General features: G+C 45.4%; 1 protein-coding gene across 10 annotated transcripts in view; it reads right to left on the bottom strand.

Annotated features, from left to right (window-relative positions):
- Window positions 1-17,910, bottom strand: part of ppargc1a (peroxisome proliferator-activated receptor gamma, coactivator 1 alpha) — a 296,819-nt gene that overhangs the window by 26,425 nt on the left and 252,484 nt on the right. For 5 of the 10 annotated variants that reach the window (XM_025900407.1, XM_025900388.1, XM_025900386.1 and 2 more), the window contains exon 2: window positions 8,843-9,022. In XM_025900407.1, coding sequence (XP_025756192.1) covers window positions 8,843-9,022 — 180 coding nt within the window. Of the gene's footprint in view, window positions 1-8,842; window positions 9,023-11,172; window positions 11,212-11,242; window positions 11,645-11,702; window positions 11,959-17,910 lie in introns of those variants that run through there. The other 5 variants (XM_003450329.5, XM_005468189.4, XM_025900392.1 and 2 more) reach the window with 4 other exon arrangements.

Here is a 17,910-nt window from a genome sequence, read left to right as displayed (position 1 = left end):
ATAATCCAATAACCTCTATGTAAACATGTCGTAAAACGCACGCACGTCTACATATCACACATTCTCGCACAGCTAACCAAATAACAGCTCACGGGAGGCTCCGGTCTGTCCCGGTACAGCCTCCCCATCTACAGTCCTGCCCCAAGCTGCTGTTGTTTTCCTTCTACAGCCATCCAACAGATGGTCCAAGCAACCGTTTGCTAACACCACCAAATCACACACCATCATAATGATTGGACACTCTTTTGTTTTGGCAGCTACCTCCCAATCGGCTTGGCATGTGGAAACACTGATTGCTGTGATTGCTCTGACTGTGCCTTGCTCTGACGGCCACAGCAGGAGGGAGAGCAAAACAGAGATTTGGAGCCTCAAATAAGGAATATTCAGCTAGATGCAGAGATGTGATGAGGAATGGTGCTTCTCTCTGCTTTTTTTTTTTCCTTCTCCTCCTAATGGCATGCAAATAGCTATTTGCTTAAGTCAGCAGCTCTGAATGTGCACTACTAAGCAAGGGGCCTTTGAACCTACTGTTACACTGCTGATAATGTGTTGGAGGAACACAGGGAGGGGGGACAGAGTGAGTGCAGAGAGGGGCAGAAAAAAAAGGAGCAGACACAGTGTTTCCACTGTCCATCTTGCCGCTACATTTCCTGGCTGGAATGCAAATCTGTCATCGGCTGTCAAGTGCAGCTATTCATAAAACAATTACATACGAAGAGAATGCAAGCCACTTCAGTTCTGACATTTACACAGATTTGAGAACGGACCAAAGTTTGTTGTTTTTTTCGCAAAGAAGACTCAGTGTTCTTATCCTCTGCTGACACCACCTTTAGACACACACGCGCACCTTCACAATGCAGCTCCCTGACCTTTCGGGCCCTGCCGAGCCCATCGAGAGTTCGTGGCGTTTCATTTGTCATGGTAATGTCTTCCCCGGAACGACGCCAACCCGAGGAGAACCAGGATGGAGTGGACAAGATATAGTCGTCTGCAGCGTTTTCAAACCACAAGACGCCTCGAGGTGTGCTCCTGTGTCACTATCCCGCTGAGCATCTTCGCGTGCGCGTGTTTGTACACACGACAGGGGACCCTATATCGGAAATTTATGGTAATTGAAAAGGGCACAATCTTTTGGGAGGAGAAAAATGCAGTCAATTTGATTCCGCAGCGCAAAAAAAGGTCACCCTATTCAATTTGCACTCAATGCCATATGTGGCACGACAGGGAAACACCTGAAAGCAAACGATCTTATCGTGGCCTCGCAGGCTTCGCCACTTAACCGCCGCATAAAGCTATTTGCTGATTACTAAATAAACGCATTATCTTTCACTTTGATTTTTGCTTGTGCGCGCAAGCCGGCGCCTCGTCGCTTTTGGATTCAGGTAGAAAGCTGCCACTGCGGCGTGTGCGCCTCTTATCCGTGTCGTGACTTTGCGAGTGTGTTATCTGAGTGTTTCTTTCTTCTTCTTCTTTTTTTTTTTTGGGCCTCGCACACTTTCCACTGCCGTGTGTGTGCGGGCTGCACGTCTGGTCGAGCGTGTGGGACTGCACGAGCTCTCGCGTGTTGGGTGAGTGGTAACAATGTGGGGATGCGGCCATCTTTACAAGCAAAGAAATGAAGAACACATCAAAGGAACGGTGCACGTAAGTCGATACAATCCCAACCCATCGATGTGAGGCAGGGATACGATGAGAAAGGATGAGGGGTTGGGAATGTGTGGGGGCATGAAAGCTCTCACGGTCTTTCTTTGTAGCTGCCAGCGCCGAATTCTGAGCTGAATTTCATCTTAATCTGGGATCCATTCTCTGTGGAATACTGATCATGTTGCCTTTTTGAATGGATAGGCTTGCCCGTGACAGTTTACATTTAGCCGAGCAGACCCGACACACCTGCACCCACTAGTAGAGCGCGTAACGTCTGCCAAACGCAGAATGATCAATGGTCGTTGACCACTTGATGACAAGCTTCCAACACTCGAAATCCCTTCCCTATCTGCCCATCAAGTTATTATACAACAAAGCCCACAGCAATATGAAAAGAGGTTTGGCAAGCCACTGTATAGCCTGAAAATGGGTTTCTGGAAAGAGCTGATCAACAAGCAGACAATTTTAGAGCCGTTGACTTCCTGATGTCAACAGCACTATCATGGCAAACACATCCAGCAGATATATCCCAAATACACCACTTCACAAATTCACAAAACACATATTTTACAGTTAAATGGAGTCTGCTTTCAATGTGTTTGTGCCAAGTAATAATAATGCTTACACGTACATCGTAATTTTGAATTGAACACCTGCAACCCATAACCCCCATTCTTTTGGAGACGCCCAGCCTGTTTCTACATCCATCTCTGACACAGCTAACCCCCCCCGCGACTGACGTCTCCTTCTTAAGTCTCAGTCTAATCCAAATGACATTTTAATACGCTCAATTTTTGCTTTTCAAAAAGTCAAACAAAAAGCGGCGTTTTTCCCTCCGTGCTGACAAAATGTCTGCAAAAGCATCAGCTCCTACTGCAGCTACTGATTGGGCAGCAAGTGAGTCATCCAAGCATCGAGTCACTCATGCATCTGCAGAGCCTCCGAGAGCCTCTTGAACTATTTGAGGCCTGTGCAGACTTAAATGCTTCAGGAATAAGCTGGAGCTATGAGCATGCAGTGCACATAATAAAGCTCCTTTCAAATGTGGAGGTTTTTTTTTTTTTCCTCTTTTTTTTTCTTTTCCTCCAGCTCTTACAAACTGACTCTCAAACAAGGGAAAACCTTCACATGTACAGTGCAAGACTGCAATAAGACACGGACAAATGCATTTACCTAAACTGTATACCAACAACAACAAAATAGATGTTTATCAAAGAGCAGTTTCTCTCATAAACACGGAAACTTGTTTTCATTTCATTACTAACCTGTCGTGCAAGTTCGTGTGGAAGTCGTGTTACAACCAGCAGAGCCTGACAGAATATGGCAGACTAACGGGGTAGAAGACTTCTACAACTGCCGGGTTTACCAGCATAGAAATGTAAGCAGGCCTTTGCTGAAGACAGGAGCAGCGTTTTGGTCCAAAACTGACAGCGTTTCACCCCAAATCGTGGCACGCACTGATTGAAGACTTGTCTCCATGCTGTTCCCCTCTTTCTCGGCATTTATATATATATTTTCCCCCATTCCACTCTGTTATTTTATAGTGCTTTCTCATTACTGGCTAGTGCTTTCTCTCTTACCTTTGCTCATCTCTCCCTATCACTCTGATCAGCTCATTTTATCTCTTTGCCTAGGAGGAGCCTGCACTTCCCGCCTTTGTTGCATTAGAGAAAGAGTATAAAAGCATTCCAGGAATCCCTGTTTATATACCTTCCTTCCACTCTAAAGTGTACACTATTAAATAATACAAGGAAAGTTGGCCTTATCGCGCGGCATCGGCGCGACATGTTGCTGTGTGAGTAAGAGTATAAGTCGGTGGGTGGGAGGGGGGGGATTATTGGCTTAGTGTTTTGGCCAGGTTAAAGTGAAACAGCCCTGAAAGGCTCTTAGTGAAGATTACCCCACGTACTAAAAATAGTCATTTTCACCCAATACACACACACGCACACAGACACAGACACAGAGACAGGAAGCAAGTGTCTAACGTGATGTGTCTGGCCAGAAAAAACCCCACTATCTGATCTTAGCATTGGGCGTCTCAATTCCACAAAGACACAAACACACACATGCACACACTGAAGGCTCCGCTCTGATGAGAGAGATGGGTATCCACTTGGGGCGTGGGATCAGCTGGGGCACGAACACCAAACCATGCCTCAATCAGCAGCAGTGGCCCAGTGGGAATATGTGTTGAGTGTGTGTGAGAGAGAGAGAGATGAGGGAAGGGGGGACTAGACAGGGAAGCCAAGCAGCCACCACCAGACCCAAAGATGTTTCCTTGCTCTTTTTCCAAACATTCCCTGAGGGGACTTTGTTTTGGCCATATTCACCATTCTGCTTACTATCCTTTTATTTTTTTCCCCCTCCTTTGCTCCCATCTCCCTTCCAGCCTTTCCTTCCAGAAGCGACTGTTAGGGGGCCAGAATATATTTGTTTAGCCACTGCTGCTCCAACTTGCCATGAGCCAGGGACAAATGCCTTGCCTTGGGAGTGAAAAGACAGAGAGCGGGAGAGAGGCGGAAAAGGGAGCCTACAGTGTTATGGGCTAGCGGGTTGAGAGCTCTTGTTGTGGAGTGGATCTGACAGATGCTCCGAGATGACACAGGCTTGGACAACCCATGTCGGCATCTCTCTCTACTATACATCTGCGCCTATTTGTCTGCGCTCCCTCTCATTTATGTGTCTTGAAACGGAGCGGCACAGCAGAGCTGCGGGCCTGAAAGCCGCGGCTCGCCTTCAGCTCGACAGTGATGGAGGATTTCTTCCAGCAGACAGTGCAAACAATGTCTCGGCACAGTAAAACTGAAGGGAACTCGAGATGAGGAAAGTATGGTGTATTCTAATAAGACTCACTTGAGAAAATCATATTATACAGAGGAATATGATAATTCATACACCCTTTGCTGGAGCAGTGAACTGATGCGGGTGGTGTACTCTCAAATGTCAGCATAAATTTGCAAAATAAACGCAACCGGCATTCAGCAGGGAGTAGGAACAGGGACAATAAGGGTCTCTGCTGTGTGTGTGTGTGTGTGTGTGTGTGTGTGTGTGGGCGTGACAATTCCTCTCAGAGGGTCTATGGCTTTTTGTGCTTGTTCCTGTTTCAGCTCACAGGAGCAATAACGCCAACAAGTGTGTGAGCTAATCTGTGCTTACACAAGTAGGCAGGGCTGCTTGAGGAAAACATTTCATCACAGCATGTTTTATCAAAGCCTTCTAAAGATGACCCAATCAATCTAATCTGCCTTTACTTAAGAATAAGCGCCTGAGCATCTGTCCAATAAGGCAAAAACAAAACAAGACAAAGCACCATAATGCCTTTTGAAGGCGAGTGCCATCACATACACACACACATACTGAACACACAGCATCCTGTTGGAGTAATATAAAGAGTTTTCATATGTGACACGGCCCGCATGCATGCTCTCACGGCACCTCTCTGTATGATATCTGAATAATGCTTTAAGCCTTGGCTTCTTATTTTACTACGTACTAAGCCCACAACATTTTACTTCCAATCCAGGGGCTTTGGTTCGGGCTGGCACAAGCCCAAGGCCCTCCTGGTCTATACGTTTTGCCTGTTTCACCATCCATCTGTCCCCATGCCTCTGCATCTGTCCTGTCATTTGCTGCTCTTTCCTCTGTGTGTGTGCGTGCACCTCTTTGTTTCACTCCTCTTTATCTCACCCTTGTCCTGTCTTCCCACCTGTCCATCTATCATAAGTGCATCTCACATGTATCGAGGTATAGGCAGCCCTGACATGCCAGAAGTTACACTCAGAGCCAGTTTTCTTTCATAATAACGCAGGCTGACTCGCAGCAGAGAACAGCTGTAAATGCCTTCCCATGCATACATGTGATGTGACTGTCCCGCGTCCCCTAGGGACCGCCGCTAGGACGTCCACAGTGGAATTTGAATTAAGCCCAGACCAGTGTGACACATTTCCATCACCCAAACGGTTGACATGAAATCTGAGTGGAGACCTGCGGTTCCAAAGACACTGGGTCACACTTCTATGCTGTTATCTTTGGCAGTACATTGGGAACTTATTGGAGTAACTACCCCTCAACAACTGCAGCCCAAAATAGACCGTGGACTTTCACAGTCGGCCCGTTTTGAAGAGGTGTCAAACAAGCCGGGCCAGGAGCAATAGCTTTTATATGTCTCTCTCTCTCTCTCTCTCTCTCTCTCTCTCTCTGTGTGTGTGTGTGTGTGCGTGTGCGTGTGTGTGTGTGTTACACAGGGAGGTGGGGGTGTATCATTCTCTACATTGGTGTCAGGGACAGTTGGGACAGTGGCAGGGAAAGGAGCAAAAGGCCAGCCAGGGGACAGCTTGTGATCTAATACCAAGCACTGCTTCCAGAACAGAACGCATATACACACAGAAACAGACACAGTCAAAGTATTTTTACACACACATGCTGCTTAAAAAGTGTGCAAACACTTCCCATCGACCCCTTAATAAGAAAATAAAGACCTTCAAAGGGATGCACTCTTTTTATGCAACCAACCCAGTAAAAGCCACATATCACTTTTAACTCTTTACCCCTTGAAAGCCAACTATGAGTAACCATTTAAAGTCTGTTCTGAACTGGGCGGTTTCTGTCATGTTTCGGGCCTGCTTATAGAACAAAATGACTGCGTGTGCATCAGAGGGTGGTCTCTGGCTATGCAGCTACCCTTTGAAAAACCTGGAAACTATTCTAATGGTCGTCAACCCAAGTCTTGATTGATATACACTAATGAGTCAAAGCATGTCATTAAGGGTACAGGGGAGGTCTTCAAATGTGGCGTTATGGTGGAAAGAGTTAGCATGGCACTAGCCTGAAATGCACAGAGTCACATTAAAAGACAGGCATGCACATACGAGGCCTGTTAGTGGTGATGACAACAGCAATGGCGACTGTTCAAATGCCACTTTTTGTTCTTGTTTTTTTGTTTCTTTGCACACCCAAGCTTGGGTTTCTTTAGATTCTCCAGATAAAGCTGTGTAAAAGTGACCCACTGTATTTGTAAAAGAAGGGCCACCATCACTTTAACCTCTTGCTGTACTCGAACCCACTTTAAGCTGGCGACGTTACCCACTCCCTGCGTGAAAATGGCCCAATGATTTCCATGATGCAACACTTCCTGTCCCAACTGTCAAGTCAGACCCTGTTTACTCATTTGCTACTGTACTGCGTCGCATTAAAATGCAACCGGAAAAAACGCTCCGGTGCAAAAGAAACAGCGGGTGTTTTTCTTTCTGTCAAAGCTGCAACCCATTTCAGCAGCTGAGTCACTTAACAACTGAACGCAGGTTCAAACTTCCAGGGAGTAAACTTTAAAAAGAGGGGCCTCAGCTTGACAGCTGCACCCAGCTGTTACACGTTTTTGGAGACAGCCTTGATAATCTGCTACCTGCTTTTTCTCAGAACGCACATATAGTCTGACTCAGTGAGTGAGGTTTTTTTATTTGGAAGGAGAGGAACATGCATTAAAAAATAAAAATAAATTAAAATATACATATATATACACACACTCACAGGCTTGAAATCTAGCTAGTTATTAACAATTTCTCTAATCTTTAACTTTTCACTGGATGCTTCTCTGTTCTGTGTTGAGGCCAATCAAGGGGGTGGGGGGTGGGGTGCAGGAAGTACAGCTGCAGCCCCCAGCCTTCTGATCCTTGCCGAGCAGCAAACTTTCCTCTGTCAGATTAAGTAGGATTAACTGGGTCCTGCAGTATGATGAACCGAGTGCTTCATATGGTGACTAGAAACTTTCCAAAGATGGAAAAATCCCTGGTCAGGGAAATGTATTACTTGCTTTGAAACCCCAGTTTTCACTGCTTAATTAGAAGCCCTTCCATATTCTTGGCATAATACAATAGCTGCTGGCTTTATGAGCGCATGAAAACATCACCCGCTTACTGCGACGTACGGCGTTCGTGCGCTGTCGGACACGTGCCGTGGGTGTGCGGGAGCATGTGCACTTGTAGGCACGCAAATACGAGCTCAGGCTCACAGTGGAAGTCAGTCACAGCTTCTCGCTCAGAGCTAGTTCCCTCATCGGGGTCCTCAGTGGGTGCTAAGTTCCATTGTGTTTTAAAAACGACACACACACGCACACATATACACTCTCATTGGTATTTTTATCCATCCCCTGAGCCACTCGGTGGCTGCAAGCCATATCACTCTCAGACGACAGAGGAGCCACAGTCACACCAGCTAGTACTTAAGACCCCACCACCCCCCTTTGTGTGTGTGTGTGTGTGTTGGGGTGGTCCACGGTGGTAGAATGTGTGGCGATATAAAGGTGGTGGTGGTGGTAGTAGTGGCGGAAAGAATTTAGTCTGTTATCAACTGTTGCCTGCAAGACCACTGAGGACACGCACAGCCGCACAAAACACACAACAGAGACCCGGGGAGTGTGACTACAGGACAGCGCCACGGGTACACACATGCACTGCCTTCTCAGATGGGGTTTTTCCTCCTGAGGCGAGGCTAAAGCATCCAATCTCAGTCTTTCTTGTCTATCTCTGGCACTGATAAAGGCTTATAATGAACTGGGGACTGGAACTCAGTCCCAAGACCAATGGCTTTATGGCCTCGGCCAGATCATCACCCCCTGACGTCTATCGCCGGGTGAGAAAAGAAAGAGAGTCCAATGGAAAGAATAGGACAGAAGTGCAGAGAGAGAGAAGGAGAGAGGGAAAGAAGTGAAGTGGGGCAAAGATTAAAGTTTTACACTCCAACCTTTGAGAAGCATTTTGCAACACAGCGGCCCCGACTATAAATTTACTACGGACGCGTTCTTTCAGATGTGTGCCGCATTACCAACTCTGAACTGAAATAAATGCTCCAGGTTTTGATAAGGCTGTCTCCCGTCACGGCCAGGGTCCAAAAAAGGGGACAAAAGTCCTTTCGGGCTTATCGTTCCTCACACCGACTCCTCCTGCAAAAAGCGTATTTGTAAACTGGCAACAGTTGTGCATTGTGTTTGGCTTGCATTCAAGAATGCGATAGCCTGGCCGTGTTTTTATCCCAGCTCACTGCTGACCCCTCGGAGAGCAAATAATGAAATGACCGTTGATGCAAAATGTCCCACGGCACCACCGACAGCAGCAGCTAGCCATGTTATGAATAATTCACATACAATGAGAAAGACATTAATGAAGGCCGTTAATAGTTGGATTTGTGATATTTATGCACTTACCTCAAAAAGATTGGCCGCTTCGTTCCCATACTGAGCAGAAATGATCTCTGATTGGTCACTGTACCATTTGAGGCCGCCCAGGAAACTGTCTGCATCTAAGTCACTGACATCCAGCTCTGAGAGGTCAAGTTCAGGTAAATCTGGGCAGAGGGGCTGGTCTTCACCAACCAAGGCAGCACACTGGAGAAAAGATTAAAAAAAAGAAAAACAGCATGGATGGTTAGACAGAAATGACAGATCTTTCATGTGCAAATCAGAAAATGAATTATCTGAGCCATCCTGCAAAAGAATAGAGGGACTGGTAATCTGGGCATGACAAGGGGAACTCATACATTTGTATTATGAGCCCGAGCTTCTCGTCTTAGTGACAATTCACGTTCTAATTCCCTCATTTGATCATTCTGGATGCCTCTGCTGATCTGCCACTTTCATGTGACACACTAAGTAGCTGGAATTCATGACTTCTCTCACTGTCGCTCCATCGATAAGTAACGGAACAGCTTTTTTGACGGGCTCATTTTTGCACAACAACGTGCAAGCCCCGCAACCTGTTTCCACTCAGCTTCTCTTCAGCCTCCCAGTGTGCTGCTTACACTGCCACTGGTAACGGCCTCCCCGCTACTAAATGCTGCCTGTTGACATTTTGTTATTCACCAGCCACTTTTATGTAATCTATCCAGTGTGTACTGTATGCAGTAGATATTACAGCTTCCGCCACACACAAATCATCAGATGTGGGTGTGTGTGACTGTGTTTCCCCCCTGAACCAGCAGCTGAACAAGCAAAAGTCTGCTCCTTCTGGGGAAAACTTTGAACCAGAGAGTCAGTGGTCATTAAAAAGGAAAAATAAAAATTAAAAAAACAAAATCCCCCAGAGCGGGGGATGTTTGCATGTTTACACTTTTGACTATGCAAACGCTGAACCCAGCCTGTGAACACAGCTTCATACTGTAGTCTACACACACTCCTTGACAACGCGTCTGTTTATGTATTAACGCCGGCCTTAAGAACGACATAAGAAGCCCGGATGTGTTTGGCCCGGAGCCTGAGGAGGGGTGAGAGTCGGGTTCGGCTCAGGGCAAAGCTGAGAGACGGATGCTGTGCCAAGAAGGAAAAACCGCCCAGACACCGGTGTCACAGTTCATCTGTCCTCGGAAACGCACCAACACGAATACACGATGACTTAAGACCGTGATGAGACAAATCCGTTATGTTGCGACTGCGAAGAGGAGGACAGATTCACTGCGTCTTAGGCTTCCCCCCACCCCCCGAGATGATCCAGTCAGACAAGACACGGAATGAAGAAATGGCAATAAAGCCGTTAGGATATTCAGAGGATGGACGTCCTGTGCTCAATTATCTTATGGATTTCTTAGCGAACTAATGAAATAGCGCCGCCAGACAGACAGTCAGGGTGCACCACAGCGCTCCGGTGATTTACGCACGCACCGCGCATAAAAGCACCTGCTACAGAGATTATTAAAGGAAGGAGCGCGGCGCTGATTGACAGTTAAATAGCAGGGCTTTAATACGTGCATACATTTTTTAACAGGATCGATCGGCTGAAGGAGGACGCGCACATTGGTAGGGTTGAGAGTGGAAACTAAAATCGCAGTCCAAAAAAACAGAAAAGAAAAGAAAAAAACGATGCTCTCCTGGAGCGTACCTGGAAGTAAGTGCAAAGGAGGGTGTCCGAATGACAAACCGGTCTGCAAAACACACACACACGTACATATACAAACACACACACACGTACATATACAAACACACACACATACACACAGAGCCGCATTTTAATTAGATAAGAGCTGATTTCTTTCTCATAATCTGATCACGCAGACCACAAAATCGCAGCCGTGCAGCCGGATTGCAGTCATGTAGTTACTGTGAAAAACCCTCTCTGAGGCATCACTGAGATAATGAACGCAGACAAGTACCTCTGTATAACAAGCTGGGTGGACTCGGAAGATTAAGGGGGTAAAAAAGGGGGACGAATAAGTATCCTTTTGATGTGCGTTATTGTCTGCATGCGCTTTAACCAGGTAAAGTAAGCTGCATAAAAAAAGACAGGAGCGATAGTGAGCTAATGACTTGGATGAAGCGTTTAAAATCAGCAGAATGTTGTAAATAAATTCGCAAGAACACGGAATGATCTACTCTAGCTGGACGCGATGTTGCCGTCCAGCCAGGGCAGCATTCCTCCGGCAGGAATGTTGGCACACAGACGTGGTACCGGTACCGTTAATATTAAGATGCTCCTGCGCAATGCCAGATACCCGGTGCCTCAGTGTGGACAACCTTTGCACTTGCCTTTGGGGAAAAAAAATCACCTGCGCTATCCGGACACAGCACATCAAAGGGATTATTTTCGTCTTTGGATTTCATGCGTCAGCGAAATACCTGACTTTGAGACATTTCAGTCATTTCGGCACGAAAACCTTCTCGGCACCGGAGCGCGTACAGTCCGCGGTTGGAAAGATATCCGCCAGCTTGCAAGCACTTGCTCCGACTAAACAGGGATCCTACGTGGAGAGCAATGGTCCCGAGCCCGTGCACGCGTTACAACAACTACATCTTTAACTGGGCTGAAAAGGGAGATTCCGCACATTCCCTCCACTTGTCATATATTCCCGTGTCGTATATCCCTCGCATCCTCAACCGTGTCCAGACGCGCACTAAGCCACGAACAGCACCGGCAACAGAGGAGGAGGAAGAGGAGGAGAGAGAGAGAGAGAGTGAGAGAGTGCAGACTTATGTGGAGATCATCGTGCCAGTGTTGTCCATCGTTCCAGAGGGGAGAAAAAAAAAGTCCAGAGGGCTAGAAAGATGAAAGAAGCCGGATTTTATGTGATGCGCTCACCTCTAATTCTCTCCACACCGAGTCCTGGTTACACCTGTCCCACGCCATCCAGCCACTGAATGACGCTCCGAAAAATTAAACAAAAAAGAAAAAAAAAAGAAAAAAAGGGGGGGAAAGAAACCAAGTAAAAAAAAAAAGGAAATCCACACACGCTTCCCACTCGCTCTCACACAGGCAACTGCTGCCCCTCGCCGAGAATGAACCGAGGGCACCTGTCTTACAACTGCTTTCCATCACATGACAAAGCTATTAAAAGTAGGCAGGGGAGTGACTCCGCGTCCACACACTACTCGCCAGTGACGCGCGCTGAGCAGGCGGGGTCTGGCTGCGCACATAGTAAAATCCTTTCCGTGCACTGCAAAAAATGCCAAACTCAAAACCCATCTATCCATATGCCGGGAGGGGGCGGGGGGCATTATGAAAATAGGTTAAGAAGGGTGGTTGGTGGGATTTGCACAGACTAAAAAGAGCAGTCCTTAATTCAATTTACTTGCTTTACTGGAAGATTAACTAGAAAGAAAGAAAGAAATCAGTAAGATTCTGGATGTGACTTGTGTCTCAGCCTCGTGATCTCAGTTTGTTTGCAAATGTGCAAGGCATATTGATATTACAATTCTTCTGCAGCAACTTAATAGTAACTGTATCACTGATTCCAGGAAAACTTGAAGACCATATAATGGAGAAAGCAAAAGTCAAATGATGTCTCACCAGCACCGTAAAGCACAATTTAATGAGTTTAAGCACCAGTGCAATCTGTCATATTAAGTTTCAGCTTTGTAATTACAGTTTTTTTTTCTCTCCACAATAAGCAAAGAACATATTGCATTTTCTGCTGCATGAAACGATTGTTCATTTAAAGTATTTTTCTCAGCCTGAGCTGTTCCTGTTTTACAACCCCTCCCCATGCCCGCGGCTCTCTTTTTTCCCCCTGCAGACATGCTGTTGTGATATGCGCAGAATGTGGTTTACTGAAATAAGCCAGTCTCTGCCTAAAAGATATGTCATCTGGTCGGCAGCACATGCTGATCCGAATCCTGCAGAGACTGTTCAGCGTTAATGGTGCCCTCGCAGATGTGCATGCTACACTTTCATGCACACCTACATCAAGAACACAGAAGCTGCAGGATTTAGGGTTAGAGGATGCAGTGTCCATGATTTTCAGAAAGAACCATCATACCGCAGGATGATTTCCTCACTCCCTCAGAGTACATTTTTAAATGAGGCTGTTGCGCGTGTTGTCCTTGCAACCTTGTTTCTGTCTTTCTTTTCTTTTCTTTCTTCACTGACAGCGATTCTCAGAGGTTTTCTCGACTTCATGCAGCAATGCAGCCATAAAAAATTGGTTTTCGGTCTTGCCCACTAAATCCAATAATGGAATTATAATTAGGGGATAATAATAATGATATTAGAATGTTTAAATGTTTGAATTACTGAAAATGTTCTGAAATTGCTGCACTCTTTGGTTGTGCAGAGTGATAAACCGTTCCCGTCTTTACTTCTTAGAGTAGACTAGACTATATCTTTATTGTCATTACCATACATTTATCATGCAGTGCAGTCATATATGGTTTGCAGCTCTACATGTGTTCAAAAGATTAAGTTAAAGGTATAAAAATAAACATAAATAGTAAGAAAGAAAATGCAACAATACTGTGCAGCGGTTCAGCAGCATCTGGTGTGAAAATGCACAGTGGCTGATATTCACAAATCAACTCTGCGGTGTTTACTTAAAGACTCACTGCCATGCTCTTTGTACACCTAATCATATTACTGACCAATTAACCTAATTAGCTGTGAGATCTTCAACGGGGTCAGGCAGCTGTGAAAGTGGTGATGTCATCAAATCCAAACAGAGTATTCAATTCAACAATCACGAGGATTACTCTGCATTATTTTCTGTAAATATGGAGGTTAAATAATTTGAAATCCTTCCTTTTACATTCTACACAACTTCCCAGTTTTCTAATAAACAAGTTTGTTCTTTCATGACTGTAAAAAAAAAAGAGAAAAAAAAAGAAAAAATGGCTTTGTTTTTTTTGTCATATAATATATAATACAAAGAAGGTAATTCTGCCTTTTGGAAAGTAATTCTTTGTCCATTCAGAGGCAATAAAGAAAAGAACAGGTGGCAGTATTAACCATGTATACAGTGTAAACAAGAGGTGTATAGGCAACAGTGCCTCGGTAAAATAAAAACAAAAGCTTTGTGGACATTTCAAACAGAGTGGTTTTTCTGTTGGAGCACTGACAGGAATTCAGCAGGAGTAATTCACTGTGTGCTAAATGTTATTGTCTCCCTTTCATCATCCATTACAGCTCAGTTCTGCACTGAAGCCGTCAGGAGTTAAGCGTCAGTCGGGAATTTTCTCAGCGTTTTAATGAAATATGCTATTACAAACCCACACTATTGCATTAGACTGTAAACAAATAGCGCTTGTTAAGATGTAAGCTTTTTCTTGTTTGGATATTATTCTCGGGAAATAACTTCAATTCTGACAATACATTTCTGCAATAAGAAACTCGCTCTACGGGATATTCCAACCCCTATCCGATTGTGTGTGCGTGTGCGTTGTAAGTCTGTTAAGCCCACCTGCATGCAAGGAGCAGCTGCCTCCCAATATTAGCGATCCACATACAATAAATCTCATTAAACACAAAATTGCACACAAAGCTGGAAGTGCAAATTGTAAATTGCACCGATTATGTTCAAGGAAAACCAGTGTACGGTCAGCGTGCGTGCGTGCATACCATATGAGTGTGTGTATGTTACGCTCATAGGCATCTGAGGGCATGTGTACCACTAAATCTATACATCTGCCTCTCCACTCGTGCCCAGAGATGCCAACCAGGAGCCAAGGCGAAACCTGATCGGAGCAGGTGGCGTGTGCAGTGACCTCACAGAGCCCAGATGGACCAGCACTACACAGTTAGTAATATAGGGGCAACATGGGAGTGACATGGAGAGTAAAGGTAGGCGGCTTTGTGAGTGTGGCACGGATAAAACGCTCAACGACCTGGACTTAAGTCCTTCTGTGATCAAAGAAAAAAAAACGTGTCGATGAAGTGGCTCAACACTGTGTGTGTGTGTTAGTGCAATGACAGGAGATACCGGTCGGATAGACACTTTAAGGCTCATGGTTTACTAAAAAAAACAAAAAAACAAACCTTGGTAAGAGACCGAAGCCGGTAAATGATATTTCTCCCTCTCCTGAAGCAGCATGTGAGTCACAGTCAAATGGCTTATCTGATTGTACTCTTCATGCCAATTAAGAATACAGAAGCTAAATATAGATGTACTATGATTTTCTTTCTTGAATGGCCTTTGATTCATTTTTGTTGTTGTTGTTTTTTCTGCGAACACTTTCTTGCTGTAGGCTGGGTGTTTATGTATGCAGTGGTGGAGATGTTTGTAGATATAGGAGTCGTTTCAAAAGATGTGTGGGGGGGGAAAAAAACGGGGCCCTACTGAAGTACAGGTAATCTTTGAAATGCCACAGCTTTTGTTTCAGTTGCAGAGAGCTGATAATGAATGGCTAAGTACGGGGGGAGACTGACGCAGGCTTGTGCAGAATGAGAAATAGGTAATGTTTAGTAGCCCACGTCAGAGGAGAAAGTCGGGCCAAAGCACTGCGAGCTACGGGACCAACATCACGACGTGTTCAATCATTCTGCTCCCGCGAATGGCCCGGGGGTCTTCGCTTTCTCACCACCCTTGCGTTTAGCTGCTCTTATAGATATCACCTCGCAAGAGGCCCAAATCTACAAGATGGAGTGTGAAGAGTTGCTGGCACCTATTTGATGCATAGCATGTCTTAAACACGCCTGCTGACGGTTTGAATATTGCAAACTGCAGAGCGTTAACTAGCTTCAAGATGAACCATAAAGAAAGAAAGAAAAGCGACCGCTGATCAAGTCTCTAAAAAAATCAAGCAATGTGATCTCTGTTAAACAAGAAACGTACCTGCTTTCACAAGGAGTCAAACTACAGTTTTTAAAAAAAAAAAAAGGATTAGAGGAATTCAATGAAAAGTCAGTTGACAAGTGAAGTCATCAAAGCCAAAATGGGTCTAATCCACAGATAATTATCTTTGTTTGAATATTCAACATGGCCTGACTCGTGGAACAGAGCCGCCTATTTGCATTTCTGGTCTTAGATTGAATCTGATATTAACATTTTTATTTAAGAGCAGAATTTACATAGACGAGTTCTGCGGGTGAAATTAAGAAAACGAGTCGACTCCGAATGCATCCTGTTTAAATCCGCGTCAGCTGTGACTTAAACTTTAAGTGGCCGTGTCTTGTTTTGCTTTAACTCTAAATTGTGTCACTGGCCCTTTGAGAGTGTGCTGCTGCACACCATGGGTGTGTGTGTGTGTGAGTGAGTGTGTGTGTGTGTGTGTGTGTGTGTGTGTCTGGGGGGGGGCGTGATTCATATCACTTTGTTACATGTCATTGCTCCCAACTGAATCCATCCTAGCATCTGGCCATTTTAATACATAGTGGCTGGATTCATATGAATTAATTGAGGGCAGAGGTAAAGCAGAGTGCTGCATCTATTCATGTGCCACTCAGGCCTATAATAAGACAGCTTATGCTTGGCATGGCTCGCTGTCGGTGGATGTGCTTTCCGATCTTCGGTGCACGGGGTCGTTTTTCCACTGGATGAGTCATATTGTTTTCGCCTTATTAGGGGACAGAGGAGGAAGTGGTCACATTTCGCAACAGTCAAATGCTCTACAATAACATAGGATGTAATGCCATACAGAACTGGCTACAGGAAATGTAATGGATACACAGTGCATGCATGGCCTTTTGATATGGTGTCGAATTAATATACTGGGCTGTGTTCAAAGTAGGCTTTGCTAACCCCCCCCCTAAAAAAAGACAAAATGCAAATGGGTTAGACTTTTAAATGTATGGCAACTTTTTAAAAACTGTTTTCATCTTTTACCTCTCAGCACTACAGTGCATGTCCACACATCTGCTCAGGCTCCATAGGCTGCCAACTCATGCATTATAAGTGAGATAAACAGTGTGACGCTACAAATTATGCCGACGCTCGCCCCCTTTGACATACAGTAAGCTAGCGCGTTCTCCCCCTGTGAAGATTTTTACATCGCCTCTCTTTGTAGTGCCCTTCAGAGGACCCGTTGCCTCGCCGCCCTGCGTGCAAGCATGTAATCCTTTCCATCAATGAACTCCACTGTGTCATTTAGCCACTCTCAGGATGGCGGCTACTTTCCCCACGGAGCGTCCAGCCCATATTATTAAGGCAAATGGCATGAAGAGGCTAGGGCCAGTTAGACATGGCTGAGACTGGGAATTGAAAATAGCATCAGTCCCATGCAGGGACTGGTAAACACAAAAAAGGAGCCTGGGGCGCAGCGCAGGACCACCCTCCCCCTTTTCCTTACTCCAGCTCTGTTTTTTGTTTTGTTTTCTTTTGGAGGAGCTGGAGAATAAGCAGCAGCGGCCATTCCTCCACCACCACCACCATCACCAGCCCCCCTCCCGTCACCATGCTCAAATAATATCACGGTCACATGGCAAAGTGAGTTGTAGGCTCCCTCCGAAGCCGCGTGTTGTGGTGCTGTTGTTGGGCTTGTGAGTCATGCAAGATGCATGTAGAAAGTGGCAGCAGAGAGAGAGAGAGAGGGAGAGAGGGTAACTGCAAGCACGGGCCTGGTGTGAAATGCATCTTGGTGGAGAACTAGCGCTCTGTGTAGGGACTTGTGAGGCACTTTGTGTTTTGCTTGGGTATAGCACTCACAAGGAATATTAAAATTTATGGACCATGAGGGTTTGGGTTGCGAGCGCGCGCACACATAAACAAGACTCGCACACTCCCTGTGCTTAAAATGCTTCATACCCCGAAACTTTGAAATTGCTGTAAAATCCAAACAGATGCCACATGCCCAAAGATGTAACTAGAGGAAATGAGATGCACTTGTTTCGCAGTCAAATATATATATACATATAAATTTTATTATTTTTCTTCCTACTGAAAGGGCATGTGAAAATAGTGCTTGTCATGCTGTTTATCCGCTAAGGCAGTTTTTGAAGTTTAATGCAAAGTTTAAGCTGGTGAGCCAAAAAGCCGTGGCCTGTAAAAACGGATCTGTGCAGCACAGTAATCTAGGTTTCATACAGGCAACAGAAGAACAGGAGTGCCAGTTTTCTGCTTGTTGGATCGTGTTTAACAAAGTGA

Source organism: Oreochromis niloticus, linkage group LG3 (assembly GCF_001858045.2).
Source record: "Oreochromis niloticus isolate F11D_XX linkage group LG3, O_niloticus_UMD_NMBU, whole genome shotgun sequence".
NCBI classification, from domain to species: Eukaryota; Metazoa; Chordata; class Actinopteri; order Cichliformes; family Cichlidae; genus Oreochromis; species Oreochromis niloticus.
The sequence above is the reverse complement of the archived record's forward strand: the minus strand, read 5'-3'. Positions and strand labels throughout refer to the sequence as shown.